The sequence below is a fragment of the Balaenoptera musculus genome, chromosome 20 (genome assembly GCF_009873245.2).
Source record: "Balaenoptera musculus isolate JJ_BM4_2016_0621 chromosome 20, mBalMus1.pri.v3, whole genome shotgun sequence".
NCBI lineage: Eukaryota > Metazoa > Chordata > Mammalia > Artiodactyla > Balaenopteridae > Balaenoptera > Balaenoptera musculus.
In genome coordinates this window covers 18044960-18065848 of record NC_045804.1, presented here as the reverse complement: position 1 = coordinate 18065848, position 20889 = coordinate 18044960, and the positions used below count along the sequence as shown (strand labels likewise).

General features: G+C 51.4%; 2 protein-coding genes across 4 annotated transcripts in view; both read right to left on the bottom strand.

Moving 5' to 3' along the window:
• Positions 1-1764, bottom strand: part of ARHGAP23 (Rho GTPase activating protein 23) — an 82267-nt gene extending 80503 nt beyond the window's left edge. Inside the window, exon 1 of the mRNA XM_036836687.1 lies at positions 1655-1764. Within this exon, the coding sequence (XP_036692582.1) occupies positions 1655-1663 (9 nt within the window). The 5' untranslated portion in view covers positions 1664-1764. The remainder of the gene's footprint in view (positions 1-1654) is intronic.
• An 8461-nt stretch (positions 1765-10225) lies between these two features.
• SOCS7 (suppressor of cytokine signaling 7) overlaps positions 10226-20889 on the bottom strand; it is a 33270-nt gene continuing 22606 nt past the window's right edge. For all 3 annotated transcript variants that reach the window (XM_036837244.1, XM_036837245.1, XM_036837246.1), the window contains 3 exons: positions 20648-20783; positions 20077-20230; positions 10226-16026 (listed from right to left, as the gene is read on the bottom strand). In XM_036837244.1, coding sequence (XP_036693139.1) covers positions 20107-20230; positions 20648-20783 — 260 coding nt within the window. In that variant the 3' untranslated portion in view covers positions 10226-16026; positions 20077-20106. The remainder of the gene's footprint in view (positions 16027-20076; positions 20231-20647; positions 20784-20889) is intronic.

Sequence of the window (20889 nt, the reverse complement as noted above, 5' to 3'; positions counted from 1 at the left end):
TCCTCCATGGTCTGTCCTCCCTTCCACGATGCCAGGGCACAGGGGAGCCAGGCTCTGCCTCTGGGAAAGGGGCAGCACCTGACCCCCAGAAGAAGTATGAAAGGCTGATGGAGGAGCAACTCAGGCCGTGCTGCAGGCCCAGTGAGATGCGTTCAGGGTCCTCTAGGCAGAAAGTAATGGTGTCCCCTAGCCCTGCCCCTCCTTTTTTTAAAAAATGGAGGTGAAATTCACATAACATAAATTTGACTATTTTAACGTGAACAATTCAGTGGCTTTTAGTCCTGTGCCCCCAACCCCTGCCTTTCTGTGCTCAGAGTGGAGTTGAGTCAGTAATGACAATAGCAGAGAATGACGAATGGAGTCCCCTTTCCAGGCTGCCAGGCCTGGTGCTCCAGGGAGCTGCCACTGGCCATTTAAATTAACAGCCAAGATGCCCAGCAGGCCTGGAGACTAGACCAGCCCACAGCCCTCCCCAAACATCACGCCCAGCCCAGGGAAGATGCCCAGAGTGCTTCATGACTCCTCAGAGCCCCTCTTCAACCCCCACAACTTAAGATCATCCCATCCCCTGACTCCACACCCTCTACCCCTCCCCACACCCCTCCTCACCACCATCACAGGGAACACAAGAACCCCTCTGCCACAGAGGGGAGGGTGTCTCAGAGCCCAGGGCCCCAGGCCACCACTTTAAGCAGAGCCTGGGAGTGTGGACACTTAAAGGCACACCCAGGAACAGAAAACCCTTCCACTCCAGATCCCACCCCAAGACCTCTCACCGAGTCAGGATTAGGAAGGGAGCAAGGCAGCCCTCCCTTCAGCCCACATCAGGATTCTGTCCATCTTAGAACAGGGGGCTGCAAGTCAGGATAGAGGGCCCCCCCGCTCACTTAAGGGGAACAGCCCCTCTTGTCCAGGATTTTCTAAGCTCTGTGGAGGGAGTGAGGTGCTCTGACCTGAGGGGGCCATCACCCTGACCTCCTCTGATGGATACTGTGTGAAAGACAGCCCTCCCAGAGCCTGGCTGGGGCTGCAGGTCTCTATCTGGGGGGCATGTGAAGAAGCTGCCCAGCCCACCCCATCTTTTCACTGCCATGAAATGGTGGCAGCAGTTGCTGCACCTGCTGTAACTGGGAATGGAGGGGGACCCTGGCTGGGAGAAGCCCCTTGATGTATAGGGGGGAGGGGGACGGTTGTATCTTGAGGTCCCACAGGGTGGGGGCGGTCGGGAGGGTCAGCGGTAGTTTTACCACCACCTTCTGTCACTGCTTCATTATGCAGAGCCTGCTACGATCCTGGATGGAGCCGGGACCTTACCGAGTGGGGAGGGGGGCTTCTAAATGCTCTCCTTCTGGAGCGGGGATGGGGAGCGAGGCAGCGTGTGAGCCCTCGGTGAGCGCCTCCCTATTTGTCAGTGGTGGGGGAGTACTCGTGTGTGTGTGTGTGTGTGTGTGTGTGTGTGTGTGTGCGCGCGCGCGCGCGCGCTCACCAGCTCTGTGTCACACCAGCCGTATCCCTTCCCCTGAGCTCCGCCCGGAGCTCCAGAGCCCCAACCCCCCCAAGGTGGCGGGCCCCCCTCCCTCTCGGCGCACCCACCCTCATCCAGTCCTCACGCCCCCCGCCCTCCCCTCCCCGACACGCACCCGCGCCCGCTGACCTGCTCCATGCTGCCGCCCGCTACGCAGTCCTCGCCGCGTCAGCCCGGAGGGGCGCAGTGGGCGGTGGCCCCTCCATGCGCCCAGTCGGTGCAGCACCCGGCCACCGCCGCGCGCAAGGAGCGCCTGGTGTAGGCAGCCCAGACCCCCCACCCGGCCCGCCCCGCTCCGGCCCCGCCCGCAGACCCCGCCCCCGCCCCGCCCCTCCCGCCCCACCCCACCCGCGGGTAGAGGCACAGCGCTCACACACACAGACACACAATGCATACACACTGCTCACACATCCAGGGGCGCATCCCTGCCAACACCCACTGTTCTGCCTGTCCTGGGGGCACTGTTAGTCCAGAGAAGATCCCCTCCAAGGGCAGCCCCTTCATTTCTGAGGTTATCAGAGTCGGAAGCGCCCCACCCCGCATTTTACAGGGCCACAGAGGGGCTTGCCCAAGGTCACACAGCAGCTTGGTGACAGAGTTGACCCCATGGCCCAGACCACTGTGATTGCCTGAGAGCAGGGCAGAGATACCCACAGCACCTGGACCATAGGGAGACCCTGCCCTGGTGAGCGGGGTTCAGAGCCATGTGACCCCATGAGGACAGGAGCTGGTGTGGAGGGCCACTCCCTGTTGCCAGGATTCAGCCTCTCTTCAAGTGTGTTCTGAGGCCCTTGGGTGGGTGTGGGGAGCAGGAATGGAGATTCCTGTCGCCCACCGTGTACCATGCCCCAGGCATGTGCCAAGCAGGAGGAGGAACTGAACTGTTTGTCCACTGCCAGAGAAGGGTCATCTGGATCTCCAGATACCAGCTGGGGACCTGACTTGTGGGCAGTGGAGCCACCAACTCTGGTGAAAGCCAAGCAGGTGGCAGAAAGACTGCCTCCCCCACTGAGACCCCTCTCCCCCATCAGGGGTGGCTCCTGACTACCCACTGCCCCTCTGTCCTGCCCACGTCAGGACAGGGCCACACCGAGGGGGCTATCACATGAGCAGGCATGTGAGAGGAGGGCATGCTGCCCAGGGCAGGAGTATGGAGTCCCGGAGTGGACAGGGGTGGGAATTAACCTGCCCTGAGGCGGGCAGTGGGGTTGGGGCATCGGTGCGCAGGCGCTGGCTGCCCAACACCCCTGGGCCAGTGCCCAGGCGGCATGAAGGGGATTTCACACTTCTCACTGCGCCCTGGCCTCTTTGTTAGGCACCAGAGGGTGAGGGAGCAGGGGGCTGGAAGCTGAGATGGGGAGAGTTAAGCTCCTCAGTGGGCCCAGACAAAGGGGGCTTTATAGCCTGGGTGTAGGGGGCATGCTAGGGGGAGGAATTCAGGAATGCAGACTGGGGAGGCCCTGAGCCCCCCGGGCAGCCCCGTTTGGGGCTGAGGTTGGACTCCCCCAGCCCTCCCATGCTTTGGCCCTGCAGAGTATTTGCTGCTTTGCTCCTGGGACTGCAGCCAGGAGTCCCGGAGGCCCTTCATCCCCAGCCGCCCCTCCTCGCAGGGATCTGGGGGGCACTACCCACGCACTCCCAGTCTTCCCCGCCCAGCTGGCTGCAGCCTCTCTTGGCTTCCCTGCCATGCCCTCTCAGCGGCCTCGTGGCCCTGTCTGCTACCAGAGTGAGTGCCCTGCTGGCTGCCAGGGGAAGGGAGGGACAGACTTGGGTAGGGTCACAAGGCTATGGGGTCAATGGGGCCCTTTGTCCCTTCAGACAGAGTCTGTCCTGGGCTAAAGAGATAGGAGACAGAGAAGAGTGCTAGCCAGGAAGCACATGCCCCCAACCCTGACCTGGCCTCTCCCAGGCCGTGGTGGAGCTGGACCTTGGGCTGTGGAAGGCAGGCCCGATTCTTCCCACTTGGTTTCCCTCTGGCTCTCTTTCAGGGCTGAAGCAGCCACTGAAAGTGAAAACAAGGAGGAGGAGGTGGCCCAGCAGCAGCCACCCATGCTGGCCTCTGAAACAGCTGTTGCTTGGCCAGGCCTAAGGTCTGGGCTTGGGCTTTGCAAGGTTGAGAACTGTCTGTCCCCAAAGATGCTGATCTGGCCCTGAAGAGTAAACTCCTACTAGCCAAAGTCATGGTGGCTAGATTGCTAGACCCTGAAGCTATTTTATCAACGCACCCTGAGCACTACAGGAAGCTCCACAAGCAGAGAATCCCAGTGAACGGAAGTGATGGTACTGCCCACCGTCTCTGCCCCAGCCTGCAGGGTCCACATGTGCAACCACCCCAGGCCTCCCTCTTCCCTGGCAGGCTGGATCTCCGACAAGCTCCTACTCTGATTCCTGTAGCTACTGTGCATGGGTCAGAACCTTCGACAACAGCAGTACCTCAGAGGAGCAGCAGTAGGGGTGGGGGCAGGGCCCAGCTCAGGTTGTTGGACAGGTGTCTTATTTCATCTCCTTCATAAGATTAAAAAGAGGAAAGTCTTATCTCTTGATGAGCGTCTTGGGCAAAAGTCCCCTTTTAGGGGGTAAAGAAAATGTCCAAGTCTGGTCAGCATTGTACTTTCCATCTCATTGAGAAGTTTCAAGTAACGGTGGAGGGAGGCAGACCGAGATCAAAGCCCGGGGTCTGCTGTTTATGGTCTTGGGCAGGTATTCTCACCTCTCTGAGCTCTAGCTTCCTCACTGGTAAACCAGGAATGATAATAGCACCACCTCACAAGGTTGATGAAAGATTAAATGAGATGCGAGTATAAAATGCTTGGTGCAATGAAGGCCCCATAAATGATAAATAAAAGTTAAGTACCGGGCTTCCCTGGTGGAGCAGTGGTTGGGAATCTGCCTGTCAATGCAGGGGACATGGGTTCGAGCCCTGGTCTGGGAGGATCCCACATGCCGTGGAGCAACTAGGCCCATGAGCCACAACTACTGAGCCTGCGCGTCTGGAGCCTGTGCTCCGCAACAAGAGAGGCCACGACAGTGAGAGGCACGCGCACCGCGATGAAGAGTGGCCCCCGCTTGCCGCAACTAGAGAAAGCCCTCGCACAGAAACGAAGACGCAACACAGCCAAAAATTAAAAAAAAAAAAAAAAGATAAGTACCTTCTACAAAGAGCTGAATGAATTCATCTTATACTGGTTATTATTAGCTTTAGTTCAGCAGGTGAAAATTTCCGACCTTGTGCCCAATCTGGGAGGCCAGACCCTGGCTACAGCCAGGTGCTCCTTCTGAGGGTGGCACCGGCCCTTAGCTGGGTCGGGGAACAGAAAAGAAGGGCAGTTTCCAGCCTGGTGCTGATCCCCCGCCCCCCAGCCTCCTTCTCTTTGCCTCTGTAGCCTCCGGGCCTCCCTGGGGAGCAGGAGGAGTGGAAAGGGAGCTGAGAGCCACCAGGTAAGGAAGACAACTCCCCCGGTGGTGCCGTGGGCCTGAGAGGAGAGGGAGGAGGAGGAGGACCCAGGAGGGAGTAGAAGGAGCTGAGAGGGAAGGGGGGCGGTGGGCAGCGGGCCTCACTCCTCCACCTGCTGCTCTGCAAACAAAGCCAAGAATGATGCAATCCTGGCCTGGTGCAGCTGAGGCTGCAAAGCCCTGAGAGGGAGAAGTGGGCACTGGGGGTGGGGAGGGCAGGGGCAGCAGGGCAGATGCAAGGGGCCTGTGGATGCCGGACCCTGGAGTCCCAGCCCAACATGTGACTTCTTCCTGTGGCTCCTGGCCACCTCCTGAAGCCCCTCACCCTGGGTCAGACCCCTCCCCAAAGAGTCACAGCTGCCTTCGAAGCAGGAGGCAGACATGATGCAACTAGGACATCATTCCACAAGGGGCGGGAGATGATGAGAGACCCAGACATCAAGTTGACTCCGAAGTCCCCATTGGGCCCTTCACCAGCAGGCCTGGGGCTGCAGGCCTCTGTGTCCCCTTCCTCTCATCCTGGAGACAAAAGGCAAAATCGTCCAGAGAAGGTGGGATGGGAAGGCTCAGGAGAACCTCACCAAGGGCTTGCACAAAGTAGTATATATTTATAGAATTAAATAAAAACCCAAGGCAGACACTGCTCCAGGTCTGGGCCCCCAGGAGACCCCGGCATGCCCCTGGGGCAAGTGTACCATTAGCAGCCGTCAAGCCAGCAGAGGTGGGGGTGGGGTGGGAAGGTGCCCCCCCCCCCATCAGTGCATCTGCCTCAGTTCCCCACTCTGCCTGGGAGCCAAGAGAACAAAGGCTTCCCCCTCCTCCACCTGGAGAAAGGGGGCATGTCCCACATGCCAGGGCCATGCGGAGGATGTGTCACGGGCCAGGGTCCCCAAGGGGACAGGGCATTAAATGGGGGCAGCACAAGAAGACTGCAGATACCATGTTCAGGAATATTTTAGCCCAGCCTCGCCCCACCGCCACCCAGACCCGAGGGGACAGCTGGCTGGTGGCCTAGCCCAGAGGAGCCACTAGGTGGCAGGAAAAGCCCAACAACTCAGCCAGCTCCACCTGCGCACACCGCCGGCCCCAGAGCCCTACCGGCCCGCAACCTCCCATTCTCCTCCCTCCTCCCTCCTCCCTCCAGCCCATCCCTCACTGCGCCTCCCGTGATGGGGCCCCTGAAGTCTTTTCATTCTTCCTTCCGCCTTTGGGAAGGGAAAAAGCTCTCAGTCCTCCTCAAAATGTGTTAATAATGATGATAATAATTAGTGCCCATGGCTGTTTATTGAGTGCTGAAGAGGTTCCAGGCATCTTACATGCATTATCTCACCTGCTCACACATGAGGTAAGTTAAAAAAAACTCTCCCTTTTTTCAAGAAGAGACAGCGAAAGCATAAATAGATTGCTGTCAAACCCAGGGTCCTCGCTTGGGAGTGTTATCAAGTGGATGTAGGCATGGGGAGGAGGGGAAGGACCCGTCAGATGCATCTGAGTTTTGTCCACCATCCTTACCACCCCCCTCTCCCCTCCCCCACCCCTTGAGAGTCTAGGAGGGTGTCTTAGCCTTGGGGTGAGTGTGAGGTTTGAAAAGGCTACCCAAGTGATTCAGGCTCACAAAAACCCCACCCTGACTGAGAACCACTGCACCCTACCCTGCTGCCTCACCTCCAGGCTCCACAAGGCCTTCTGGGTTCTCCCCTTGCCAGCCTCGCTTCCCATGTGAATTTCTATTCCAGTATGACTGCCGCCCATTCAGGCCCAACGGTGATTCCAGCCCAGAGGATCTTTCTCCACTGCCAGTTCCACTTCTGGCCTGGCTGTCTTTGACCTCCTGCATGGTTTTCAGCAAACATTCATGGGGGGTATTTCTCTGTGTGCTGGCACACCATTAGGTTGAGGGGGTGGAAGACAAGCCGAAAACAAACAAGACACAGAACCCACTCGCCACGTGCAACAAGAGTTTCACATGTCTAAAGCTGGGCCTACAGTCACTCTACATATGGTGTCCCATTCAAAGATAGCCCCATATCCAGAAGAAAAGGATACCTATCTCTATAGCTGTTTTCTTCACAGTATCAGGGCATTGGAAAAGGTGGCAGCTGTGGGGAAGGGGCACCAGTAGATGACACCCAATGCACAATGAAACCTTTTTTCTTTGTTTTTTGGCCGCGCTGTGGGGCATGCGGAATCTTAATTCCCTGACCAGGGATCAAACCCAGGCCCCCTGCATTGGAAGCATGGATTCTTAACCACTGGACCGCCAGGGAAGTCCCACAATGAAACGTCTTGAAATCTTCTTTAACTCTGCCAAATCTCTCACCTAAGATAGCTGTTGCCAGACTCTCCCGTCCCATTCCAAATCTTCCAAACTCCCCCCAAGCTCAGCTGTTACCTTCTCACACTTATTTTTCTCTCCCAGGATAAACCTAGCTATCCTGTCCTATTCTCCTGCCTATCCCATCACCCCTCATGATCTGCAGAAAAAAGGCCCAGAAACAAAGCCATGTTTCTCAGAAGGGGGAAGGGGGAAAGCCAGGGATGAGATGAGAAGCCCATGTGAAGAAGGGCACCTGAGCTGAGCTCTTTAAATGCAGGGTTTCTGTTAGGTGTGAATTCAGCAGGGGGGCAGTGGGTGGTTCAGTGCAACCTCTGGTCACTGGACAAAGCCTGCTGACCCTACATCGGTGGCGTCTTCCACCTAAAGTGCAGCTTCTTCTCTGTCATTCTCTCTGACGCCACGGGCACCAGAAGGAAGCGGTCCACATGCCCCCTCGGGAATATCTTGAGTTACAGCTATGTCACTTAGTTCATGCTCTTATTCCAGCCACGAAAAGTCCAATCCCTTAAGAAGATTCTGAAGAATCCTGACATTTAGTTGCTAAAAAAACCCACCCATACCTCCAATCGAGTTGTGCTGTGCAAAAGGTGAAAATCCAGGTTCGAGTCTGGCTGACTAGGAAAACAAGGCAGCACTCCTGGGTGGGGGCTGACCTCATCTTTCCCCCACCACCACCACCTTGGCACATCAACTCAACTGTGCCAGCCCTGGGGGCAGGGAGAGAGCTGAATAGGACACAGTTTCTGTCCCTCACAGACCAGAGGTTACAGTCGAGTAACCCGCAGACACATGAACAACTACTTTAACAGAGGAAGGAGCATTTGTCTGGCTGAGAGTGGGTGGTGAAAATTCCAGAGGTGACCCTGGAGGAAAATCTTGAAGGATGAGCAGTTCTGCAGGTGAAGAAGGTAAGAAGTTAGGGTCCTCCAGGCAGACGGGACAGTACGAGGGAAGGTGGAGTGGCAGGAGAAGGGATGCCATCATCTGGGGACTTCGAGTCAGGCTTTGTGACCAGAGTGCATCCTGTGTGGCCGGCGAAGGAGAAATGGCCTTGAACGTCAAGTTGAGGAGTTAAGGTTTTCTTCTCTAGGTTAAAAGTCATCAATGATTTTAAACTAAGGAAGTGACTTGAGCACATCTTTATTTTGGAAGGACTTTTAGAAGGACTGGAGAGGGGAAAGAGGAAGCAGGAAGGCCAGTTGGGAAGTTGCTGAAATTGTCCAGGTGAAAAAGGGTAGTGCCTAAACTAGGACATGGCAATGGAGGAGGGATGCATGATGAGTCACAGCTTAAATGGGGATCCGTGCACAGGATAAAATTGCAGTCAAAATTCCTCTTGAGAATCTCTTGGGAAGGGGCTCCATTAGACATCAACGATAACCCAGTAAGTGCTTCTTCAGAACTGGAGTCAACTCTTGTGCCTTTGGCTGAGCACCAGAGGAAAACGGTTGGTCTTCACAATCCACACGGCACAAACAGGTGCTAGAATCCTTATGCACAAGATGCTTGCACTCTAAGAGACTGGAAGGGAACCAAGACAGAAAATTCACTTTTCCCATCTCACCCTCAATCGGGGGACACAAATGAAATGGAGGAGGGAATCTCCTGCACAATTATGATTTGTCATGTGCTTATAATTGAATTCAAGTTAGATACATGCATGATAAGACACCACTGAGAGGTGAGATGGAATGAAAAGTGGCAGCTGAAAGTAGCCAGGAAACATAGGAGATGAAGGAGGTAGTTTCAGGTTTTGGGGGTGAAGAGTGTGGGAGGGGACCTTTTTATTTATTTTGGGCTCCCTGTTTCCAAAAGAATGCCTTTTCTTCTGTGCGCTTTATCATCCAAGCCAGAGGGGACTAGTACCTCTTTCCTAACAAACCTAACATGTCATCACTAATATGAATGATGCTGATTTGAAATGATGAAAACCTATGTCTCTGCTTTCAAGAAATGCCTACTAACACTCTTGACTCTTGGTGTTGGCAAAGATTCTTTATGATCGACAAGCTGTGTCCAAACGGGACATTAGAGCATTTGAATTGCTGATTCCAAGTTAAGCATTTTCCTTTGTAATGTTCTTCACACTGCATGGTTTGGAGCATTTCTTCTTCCAAAAGGGAAGAGAACTTTAATCAGGAGTTCATGCCTTCATAGAATGGTTATCAGAATTGACAAGACACTGTTTCATCCTAACGTGGACCTGTGACTTGGGAATGAGCTGAATAGGGCAAGTGGGGATTCCCAGACTCCCTCCTGGGGCACTTCTAATCAGTCCTAAGAAAATGCAACTGCTGAGAACTAGGGTTTCATCGCACTCAGCATGCTTTCTACTCTGAGGATGCAGAAAAGCTGCCGCAAATTCTCCAAAATGTGCCAAGGTGGTACATTGGCCCTCTAAGTGGGGAACTTGGAGAGGGATTGGGTGGGAAAGTGAAGAGGGACGATTCGAGCAGCTCCAAGTACACACAATCAGAGAAACATTTCTGGTCCTTTCCTCTCCGAAGAGGACAGCTCAGGAGGGAATGGGCTAGAAAGGCAGGAGGGACACAGGTCAAACTTACGAAAAACCTTGACTGCCAGCCTAGGTATATACTAGGAATGACTACTATGGTAAAATATGAACTCTCCCAAAGTAGAGCAAAAAGGCCCCAGAAAGCTCTCTGGAAGTCTCCTGCATTTCCTGGGGAAGGAGAAAGCAGCTCTGAGCAATGGCCATCAGCCTCAGGAATTTTTCAACATCTCTAATTCCGACAAGACCAGTTCTGGATGTGCTCTGCTTAGCTGACATCACAGGGATTCTCCAATTGCCAGAGGTGGGTCATCTGACCCTAAGTGGGTGGTGATAGTGTGAGGAGTCATACGAGATGAGAGAGGGACTGAAAAACAACAACCCAAATAACATGAAAGAATTTCTAAACATTTTTATTTCAAATCTCTTTTCACCCCTTCCGCAAAAAGACATGGGTCAGTACAGCAATCATAAAAAGGAGATACAAACACAAGAGTCAAATGTCTCCCGCACTGACACTTACAAAAAACCGGGAATTATACATGGGGTTTCCAAACAGGACCTGCAGCAGCTACTAATGTCCCTTTACAAGAGTCAAACATGCCTATGAATACAGTATATACAGACACCCCATTCTGGAACTAATCTACAGGGACATCCCAACACCCTCCCATCTATCCCCAGAAAAATACCAAAACACACCCAAAGTGCATTTGTTTTGTTTATATCAAAACATCTTTCCCTTTCCCCAGCCCACCCTCAGACCCTCCCACCCCATTTAAGATTGGCCTGCAAGTCTATTTTAACCATTTAGTAATTTTTTATAGTTTATGAAAATAAATTATACAGCAACTATTTTAATAAATTAAGCACAAAAAGGTAGAGGAAAGGAGAAAAACTAAATGGGAAGACAAAAGCCAGGCCACGCTTTGGCTTGGAGGAGGGTGGGGTGGCCGAAGAGGACAGAAGTGGTTGCAGGGGCAATGTGGTTCCCCTTCTGGCGAAGAACTGGCAACCACCCCGAGCCCAGAACGACACCCTTCTTCATTGAGTTTCTTAAAAACCACCAAAAACTATACAGCAGTGGCTGTGGCATGGGCAGCACCAGTTCGGGCCTTCCAACAAGCAGCCTGCCCACGGAGCGGTGCCTGGATTATGCTTGTCCCTTGGAAAAGGTTCTGGGCCTAACAGTGAGGGGCAGGTCCCTGTTCAAGGGAGCACCAGAGATGGAGTAGTCAGACCAGCCTTCCTGCTCCACCTGAGCTGGGTAGGGGGCTTAGGACGAAGCTCGGAGCGGGGCTGTGCGGGTTTCTGATCTCCTGGATTCTGATCAAGAGTGTCCTAAGTTCACCTGACACTCCATCTCCAAGAGCAACTAGATCGCAGTCCGGCTGCGAGCAGACATTCAGGTCTTCCGCTGCCATGACTGGCTGCTTTTTGCCTGCCCCTCTCGGCATTTTGGAGGAGGGAGTGGGAGGGGGAGGGAGCAATTCCAGGTACCCTCTAAGGAGATGAAATGGGCGTGAAGGCATGTCACAGACTCAGCATGCAGGACTGGCTTCCTGGGAGGTGGATGGGAGTGGGAAGGAATGAGAGAAGGGGCAGAGAGGACAGGATGGGAAACAGGAAGAACTGGGGGCACCTACCAGGAAGGTCAAGAAGCATGAAAAGGACAAAGACAATATGGAATCTGTATGTAAAGAAAGGTCTTTCCCTGGCAGATTAGAGAATCAATAATTTAAATACAATTCCTTACTCTACTTTTATAACTGCAGCATCTGAGTCCCCAGTGCCTCTGTCTCTATGCTCCAACCCCCATCTCACACATCCCAAGGCTTTGCTATCTTTTCAAGGCCTCCTGTCGTTTTGTGCTGAGCATGAAGACTCCAATGTCAAAAGAGGATAGATCACGGGGACTGGCAGACTTGACTTTGCTTTCTTGAGCTTTGTGGCCCAATAATCCTATAGCTATCATGGGGGGAGGGGGGTCACGATTTTCTTTCTTTCTTTTTTTTTTTTTTTTTCTTTTTTAATAAAAAAGGTTTTACTCCCCAGGAGCAAATAAATCATTTTGAACTACTGATAAACACTGCTGCAGTGAAAAGAAAGATGGCTACATGTATGCAATAGCACAAATTCAGTGTAAGAACAGCTGTGTTGACAATTAGAGATAAAAATCATTTATCCATTTCCCCCTTTCCCATGAACCAAACCAAGTGGATTCCCATAGGGAAAATGTCTAACTCAAAAGCTCCTCCCTTAGGGACAGGGGGCACGTCATTCTCTTAAAAGTGGACAACGAACGGCAGGTCTCCCCCCAGTGGAGATGCTCTCAACACCCCCACTGGTGGCAAAACTTCTGCAAATGAAAACACACACACACACACACACACACACACACACACACACACAATGACTTTCAGACCTCCTTCCAGCAGCCACAGAGCTATATATGCCAGTGCCTAGGCCTCCAACTTCAGGGCTCAAAGCCAAGGGAGAGGCAGCAGGGCGGGGGGGAATCTAACCTAGAGGACAAGTTTCTCCTATCCCCATTTCCTGCCAGGGCCAAGGGCTTCAAGCAGGCTGTGCTCTTCCAGTCTTCCAGGGCCCGGGGTGAGGGCTGAAATGGCTGGCACCCGGGGCACCTGGCTTTCCTCCAGTCTCTCACCCCGGATCTGAGAACACTAACCACCCTCCGCCTTGCCAGTGCTTCCTGGATGTGCACCGTTGGGGGGTTGCCGCGCTCTCCACACCTCTCCCAACCTTAATAAGGGGCCTGCGTAATCAGCCCCGGTGACAAGGAGGAAAGGAGGAGGAGGAGGAGAAACCACGGCAGCAAGCTCCCCACCACACCTCCCCCCTCAGGAGGCTGGGTGCTGCCGCCCAGGGCTGGCCTTCCAGGGTGTCACACTCACTGCACCTAGGCACAGGCAGGCAACCAGGCCAAGGTCATCGCCAACTGCCCCAAACTCCTAGTCGTCACCCATTTATCTAGTCCCCACAGCAGAGCCCCCACCGCCTTACGCCCTGCAACCACAGCACACGAATTTCAAGTAATAGCAAGTTGTAGCAGTAGCTGTCACTAACTCACAGTGGTTCACGCCTGTCCTGAGGAAGGTTACAGTAGATCAGTCATAAACAAGCGAGGGTTACACAGGCAGGGCCTGAGGGTATTGACATCACCCATCCACAACTTAAGACACCGATGATGACGGGTCCCTGGAAGTGAGAACCTTTTCCAGTTTGTGACTTGAAAATACAATGACCAAAAAGCACTGAGTTCCCTCTGTAGACTGCATTTCAGTTAGCACTACACAGAATTGGCAGGGGGGCAGGGGGGCAGGGGGGCAGGGGCCGCAGGCAGGAGAGGTGAAGGGAGCTGCTGAGAAGGCCAGCTGCCCCTGCCCCTCCCTGTTTACTCTAACCAGGCTGGTGCCCTTCCTCTCCTCAGCTCCTGATGAAGCCTGTTTCCTCCTGCACAACTCTGTCTTATAGCCCACTCTACTGAGGACAGACCAGGCTACGGCCTGGGCTGTGACTAATGCACAGACAGATCACGGGCACAGTAAACACTACCCTTCCCGGGAGGAGAAAGAATGGTGGTGAGGGTGGGTCATGCCTCCTCAGCTGGTTTGGTTTTGTACCTGAGAGTATGGATTCTCCACTGGAAACCCCTGGTACCACAAGGGGTCCAGGGGCTCTGCCTTCCTCACCCAGGCTGTGCTGAGAGCAGTGAGGTCCCTGGCCACAGGCAGGAACCTGGCTGACTTCTGGCTTTGGGCTCCACCTCGCCATCATAACCCCTCAGCATTCAGACCTGCCTGATGACTAGAAGTTTCGGTCTAGACCACAGCACAGAAAAAGGATTCTTTGATGCCACTGCTCTAACTTGGGACTGTGCACTGTTCAGTACACACCCTGCAGATTTCTGCTTCTGTGCTCCTGTTCTTGTTTCTCATCTCACTGCCCTGCCCTCAACCTAAAACCAAAGTCTCACAGCACCAGAGCTTTCCTAGACCATCTGATCTACACTGATCTTACCCACTCTGAATTTCTTTCAAGACAGCCCTTGATTCTCTCTGCCATGCTGAGCCATTCTCCAAATGCTTCGTGTGTGGCAGCCACCTAAAAGCTCCCTTAGGCCAGATAATATGTCTTCCGCCTCCTGTGTTTTCCACAGCAGCTAGCCCAGAATCAGGCAAATGAACACTAAAAAGTAGTTAAAAAAAAAAAAGAAAAATGATCCCACGTAGCCGCACAACAGCCACTCGAGGATCTCAATGGATTCCAGACAGCAGGCTCTACAGTTGGGTGGCACTTTCTGCAAGGTGGCAAGTTAAGTTGTACCTTCAAGAGGCAAGACCCATAGGTTAAGCCAATTCCCGTGATCACAACCTTAACTGGTTGGTAATACTACCACGGCAGCCAAAGAGAGAAGAGATACCACACGACAAATCAAAGGTGGGTGGGCTGTGTTTACGCTACAAAGCTCATTTTGTGGGCCACCTCTTCACAGCCAGGTAACAATGCAAGTTTCCTCCCTATTCAGCTATAAGGAGGAAGAATGGTCATTCCACGCAGGACGTTAAGGCAGAAGGCCAATTCTCCCAGATGAGGCAGTCCTATAAATTACAAGACACTGGGGCCTCACCCCAAACGATCAGGAAACCACAACCTGACAATATTATTTATCTCATGCGATGAGGCAGATATAAGCATAGGGGAACCAGAAGAGGCAGTCTGTTGGAATACTTACTGCAAAAGAGTAATAAAGATCAAACAGCTCAATTTTCACATCTTAATAGCAAACCTCTCCTCAGAGTAACTCTATAGAAAAGCAAACTCATAATGTTATATGATTTGACAATGGCCAAGTTCAGAAAATCACTGGAGTTTTTCTCCCTCTTCCTCCACTTCCATCTGGAAAACAGGCAACTCTCAAATCAGTATCTGACAGACTTCCCAATGAAAGGAGGGCAAACAGGATCTAACTCAGGAAAATGTTTGGGTTGCCAGAAAGAACTCAGGAAAATAAAGAAGCCCTCGCTACCTCCTGCTCCAGACAAACCTAAGAACATGAGCTGTAATGCTCTCCTCCCTCCTCATTGGTCTCAGACATGCCATTAAGGCTGAGACACTAGGGAGCTTTCTCTAGGAAGAGCACAATAGCTTCATTTCTCACCTTCCTCCACATTCCCTCTCACTAGCTGACAGACATGTGGAGGTAAGGAACACTGACTAAGTCATGGGTATGGTTTGCCATTAAGAATCTGGAAGCACGCTCCATTAACTTCAGCAGGCCGGGATTGGAGCTCTGAACTGTTCAGGTGATGAGAAAAACTATTGCCTCGACAGACGGTGGAAGCAATAGGAATGATGTTACCATGACCAGAGTGAACGGTACAGTTATCTCGAGGGAATGGGTTGAGGGTAGAGGAAGAACAGGGGTAACTTGAGGTCACAGAATTTAGGAATTCAGTAAAACAAAACCAACACAGCTGCTATGAGAGGTGATTCTGATATCAGGTTCCTAAACCTTAAAAGCAAAGTATGCGAGGAGTCACTACTTCCCCCAGCAGAGCTATGTGCCAGTTCTGTCCAGTCATCATCTATTCGAGACCACCCGCCCTCCTCTCTTCCCTGCTCCTGCTGAAGCTACCCATGCCTACAGAGAAGCAGATTCTCAGCCCTCAGAAACTCCCGACTTGATTTGCACTTCTGACTCCTTCTTTTCCCTTCTTCAAGGTCAATGGTGGAGACTCGAATTCTGCCTTTGGCACCACCTGAATGACCCTCACTGGCAATGCCCTCTCCTCCCCACCTCTCCTTTGGATATGCTCACCCTTGGCACCACTTCCAATCCAATGCACACAAACCCCAGCTGCCTTTAGGGTGAGTTTTCCATACTGAGAAATGCAAATATCCAGAACAAAACTTCTGAAAAAGGAACAGTGTTGAGACTTCTTCCAGTTTTCCAAGGAGTTCATCCAGTTCCAGTAGCACAGGGCTGGATGTGACAAGGTGGAGCCCCACTCAGAGAGTCTGGTCATGTGCTTCATCCAAGCCCCAGGGCGGCGAGGGGAACCAAAGTCTTTGCACAGAGGATCCCAACCCTTCCTATTCCTCTTGTTTTCTTCACTCCCCTTTTCATGGTAGCTTCATTTGGTTCTTCGAAACTGGAGCTTGGCAACCAAATGCCTAGGTAAAAAAGGGGAATAATTAGAGTGGCTCAATAGAGTGGAACCAAAATAGAGTGAAAGAACAGCCTCTGGAGGTGGAGAAGTACAGCTCAAAGGGAGAACGGGGCCTGGAGAGCCAAGTGCTTCCACAAACACTGCAGCTGGCTGGGGATGCAGCAGTGGCCTTTGTCACGGGGACCTGAGCAGCCTACAACCTGGTCGCCAAAAAAAGGTCCTAAAATGACTAATAAAGATGTCCTACACACTGCCTCCCTTCTCTCTTTCCCGTTCCCCTTCAATTTCCACACACTTTTCCCCCAACTTCTTCCCTAAGGCCCACCTGCTCTAGGCACTGAAAAAAGAACTGAGTCCCTGGAGTAACCCCTGGTGAGCCAAGCTAGAAATAGCTGTAGGCCCTGTGGCTTCTGGCTATTGAAGAGGGCTGACATATAATCACAAAGGCCAGTGCAGCTTCTACCTTCTGATTTAAGAAGGGCACTGTTCCAGCTGTTACCCTAACTGTGCCCTAACTCCAAGTACCCTGGCAAAAAATTCTCCAGGTAAGAGCACACACAGACCAAGTGGCCCACTCGGAACTCTGAAATTAAAACCAGCCTGACCAACAAGAAATCACAATGGCCGAATTTCACACCTGAAAGGCCTTTCCCTTGGGAAGTGTTACTTCCCTTTTTCAAGGGGTCCTAGGAGCAAGTACAGCATGATGCTTATTCTTTGCTACAAGCAACAATCCCAGTGTCACAGCAAAAAGAGGCCCCGGGAGTTCAGTGCAATCCTTTGCCGATACATGACTGCCCCCCACACTCGCGGCAAATGGCTAGCCCCAGCCTATACCTGATCGTATCAGGGCCTTTGTATTTATAGGATCCCCTGCCTAGAATGCCAGCTTCCAAGATCCTCTCACGGTTAACTCCTTGATATTCAAATCTCAGCTGAAATGTCACGTCCTCACAGGAGCCTTCCCTGATCATTCAAATTGAGTAGTACGCTACCATTAACCACTAAACTTCACCCAGTTTTATTTTCCTCATAACATGTACAGTCAACTGAAATTAACCTATTCACTTACTTACATGTCGCTGTCTGTCTCTCCCTACAAGAACTGCAGCTCTGTGAGCACAGGGCCTTTGATTATCTTGCTCAGCACCCTCTTCCCAATTCACACTGGCTACTTTATAGATGTCTGCTGAATGAATAAACAAATGATGGGGAACTCACTAACTCCTGTGGAAAACCATTCCATATTTGGATCTGTTAAAAAGCTTCTTCTAAAGTTGGACTGAAATCTGTTTAAAACTTATACTGTGGGCCTTCTCCTGCCCCCTGGAACCACACAGAATAAGTTTAATCACACTTCCTTAGGAAAATCCATCAAATACTTCTTTTGGCCACCAAGCCCCTCGTACCCTAAAACTTCTCTGGTCCATGATAATCATTTATTCCCCACATGATGAAGTGTGGAGTCCCCCACCATCCTGAACCTTTCTCTGAATGTGCCTGTGTTTGTGGGGGCCCCTCCTAAGGCACAGCACCCACAGAAACTGTGCTCTAACTGAAGGGTCCCAATTACTCCTCAACAGCGCAGTTGGGTAGGTGGGTCCCCCTAGTTCCCCACCCTAATCACTGCAAAGCCACCAAGCAGAGAAACCCTCCTAGACGTTAGAGCACTAAGATGTTTTAGGAGACACTTCCAAGGGCACAGAGCTCGCCGATACAGGCGCACCCCGTTTAACTTGTTTCGCTTCACTGCACTTCACAGATACTGCGTTTTTACAAATTGAAGGTTTGTGGCAATCCCACATCATCAGATGATAGTTAGCATTTTTTAGCAATAAAATATTTTTAAATTAAGTTATGTAGATTTTTTTAGACATAATGCTAGTGCACACTTAACAGACTACAGTATAGTATAGATAAAACTTATATGCTCTGGGAAACCAAAAAAATCATGTGACTTGCTTTATTGTGATATTTGCTCTCTTGCAGTGGTCTGGAAATGAACCCAAGGTATCTCCAAGGTATGCCTGTAACTGAAGACATGACAAAGAAACTGTACATCCAGCCCAGGATCCTTTAAGTTAAAACTCCGCAGCCTCCTGGAGATACCATTCCTTGATCTCTCTTCTTCATTCCTTCTCCCCTTGCTAAACCTGGCTCACATGCTCTCCCCCGCAGTAGCACAGGATCAGGGACTACCAGAGCCAAGAGGAGACACACAGCTGGGTTCACCTGAGCCACAAAAAAACCCACAGGACAAAAACACCAGTTGTCATTTTCTCCCATTATGAAGAGAACTGAGAAGGTGGGGAGAATTAAAGCCCCCTTTTGACTCTAAGGCTGTCACTCCTGTGGGTTATTCCCCTTAGTTTGTTTTGTATGGGGGATGGGATTGGGAACAGAGGAGGTTAGAAGAGAAGCAGAAGAATTCAGTGCTTAAAAAGGACACTCATGGGTTTCGCTGGTGGCGCGGTGGTTAAGAATCCGCCTGCCAATGCAGGGGACACGGGTTCAAGCGCTGGTCCGGGAAGATCCCACATGACGCGGAGCAACTAAGCCCGTGCACCACAACTACTGAGCCTGCGATCTAGAGTGCATGAGCCACAACTACTGAGCCTGCATGCCGCAGCTACTGAAGCCCACGTGCCTAGAGCCCGTGCTCCGCAACAAGAGAAGCCACAACAATGAGAAGCCTGTGCACCGCAACGAAGAGTAGCCCCCGCTTGCCACAACTAGAGAAAGCCCGCGCACAGCAACAAAGACCCAACACAGCCAAAAATAAATAAATAAAATAAATAAATTTTTTAAAAAAAAGGACACTCGGGACTTCCCTGATGATCCAGTGGTTAAGAATCTACCTTCCAATGCAGGGGACGCGGGTTCGATCCCTGGTCGGGGAACTAAGATCCCACATGCCACGGGGAAACTAAGCCTGTGCACCACAACTAGAGAGCCGGCGCGCTGCAATTAGAGAGAAGCCCATGCACCACAACTAGAGAGAAGCCCGAGCGCCGCAACGAAAGATCTTGCGTGCCACAACTAAGACCTAACACAGCCAAATTAATTAATTAATTAATTAATTTTTTTTTTTTTTTTTTTTTTTAAAAAGGACACTCCTCAGTAAAAGGGGTTGGGGGTGGTCTCTGCATCCCAGCAGTAGATCAGTAGAATGTGAGATCTTGCACATAACCCACACTACCAAAATCACCATTCTCTGGCAATTTTGTTCCCTACTCCCCTCTACCTTTCAATGTTCACATTAGTGCAATTTAAGAAGACTTTTTTTTTTTTTTTGGCCAAGCCCTGAGGCATGTGGGATCTTAGTTCCCTGACAAGAAATCGAACCCACACCCTCGGCACTGAAAGCGTGGAGTCCTAACCACCAGACCACCAGGGAATTCCCAAGAAGACTAATTAGAATTCATATGTGCAAACCAGTATTCCAAGATATTTTATGGGAAAATAAATGAATACTCAGTGTAGCAATGGGAGAAGAGCCTCTTAGATAAATGAATTCCTTAGTTAATTCATTTATTCTTTTCAACAATTTACTTTTCAGTGGCCCAGATGGAATTCTAAATAGAAGAGCGAGCTGTTTTTTCCTCATCCCCATATTCCAAGCCGTGGGACAGAGTGGAACTCTCACTGAAGTGCATGCCTATTACAATTAAGGGCATTTTGCATTCCATTTGATGAAGTTTTCTTCCCCTTTGCTTTCCTGCTTTATATGTCATTTGTGCAATATCAGGGCGATCAGCCAAAGTAGGAGAGAAGGCTGCACACTTAGCTGCACTTGTGTGTTTTCTTTATATATATTCAGTGATTAACTCGCTTGTTGCTTGGCAAATACTCTTTAAGCCTCTTGTGTCTATCTGCTCTTCTCCCAGTTGGGGTATGTGCCTCCCTGGGACTCCATGATCAAATGTGGCGACTCTCTGGACAGATGCCTGGATCAGGGTATATGCATGGGGTGAGAGGAAGGGGGACGAAGCCCAGTGCATGATAACCGCCCAGGAGAGACGAGGTTGGACAGTGAGGCAGAGTGGTGGCATACCCTTGGTGGTGACCAGCATGGGGCCCCTCGCTACGTGGAGGGTTCCAACACCTCTTGCTTCTGTTTGGAAATGAGCTGCGCTTCCTTTAGAGACAGGTATACCTCTTCCTGAGGATCATAGTAGTAGAACTTTCGGATATAAGAGATCAGAGGCCTACGAATAACACAAGAGGGATACACACAAAATGTTATACATAGCTTAGAAAAGAAAGACCACCTTTATTCAACCCTCCCTTCTTTTCAATCCCTGTATGGTTGAGACAACACCAAAGACTCTTTGTTGCCCTGACAAAATTCTCACTTTCTCACTTATTATAGTTCTGTCTCCCTCCCTCTTACCACCTCCACTCTACCCTTCACAGAGTCTGCAGAAGGGAAGCCAACACACACATACACCTTCCTCCTTCCTGGCTGTAATGTGACATTTCTAGGTTAGGTGCTAAGACATAGGAGAAGTGAAAGGACAACGCCTGTGAGTTGCCAGGCTCTGCCTGTACACTCAGCTTGCAGGCCTCACTAACACTGTAACTAACCCTCCACTCCTGCCCCACCTCTAAAGACCCCATTGTACTTAGGCAGTGGGAGATCCGGGATGTGATCTATCCGGACGAGCTGTCGGATTCGGAATCGGCAGAGGTGCTGGAGGGATTTGACATTGCTGAATCGGGACACCGGATAGAGCAGCTGGACTGGAGTTGGTGGCAGTCCTTCAAGAACGAAAACCGAGAGAAATATTCAGATGACACTATACAGCTAACTATAATTTTCCTTATAAAGAGAATCCAGGGAAGGGAAATGGGGCTTCTTTACAGT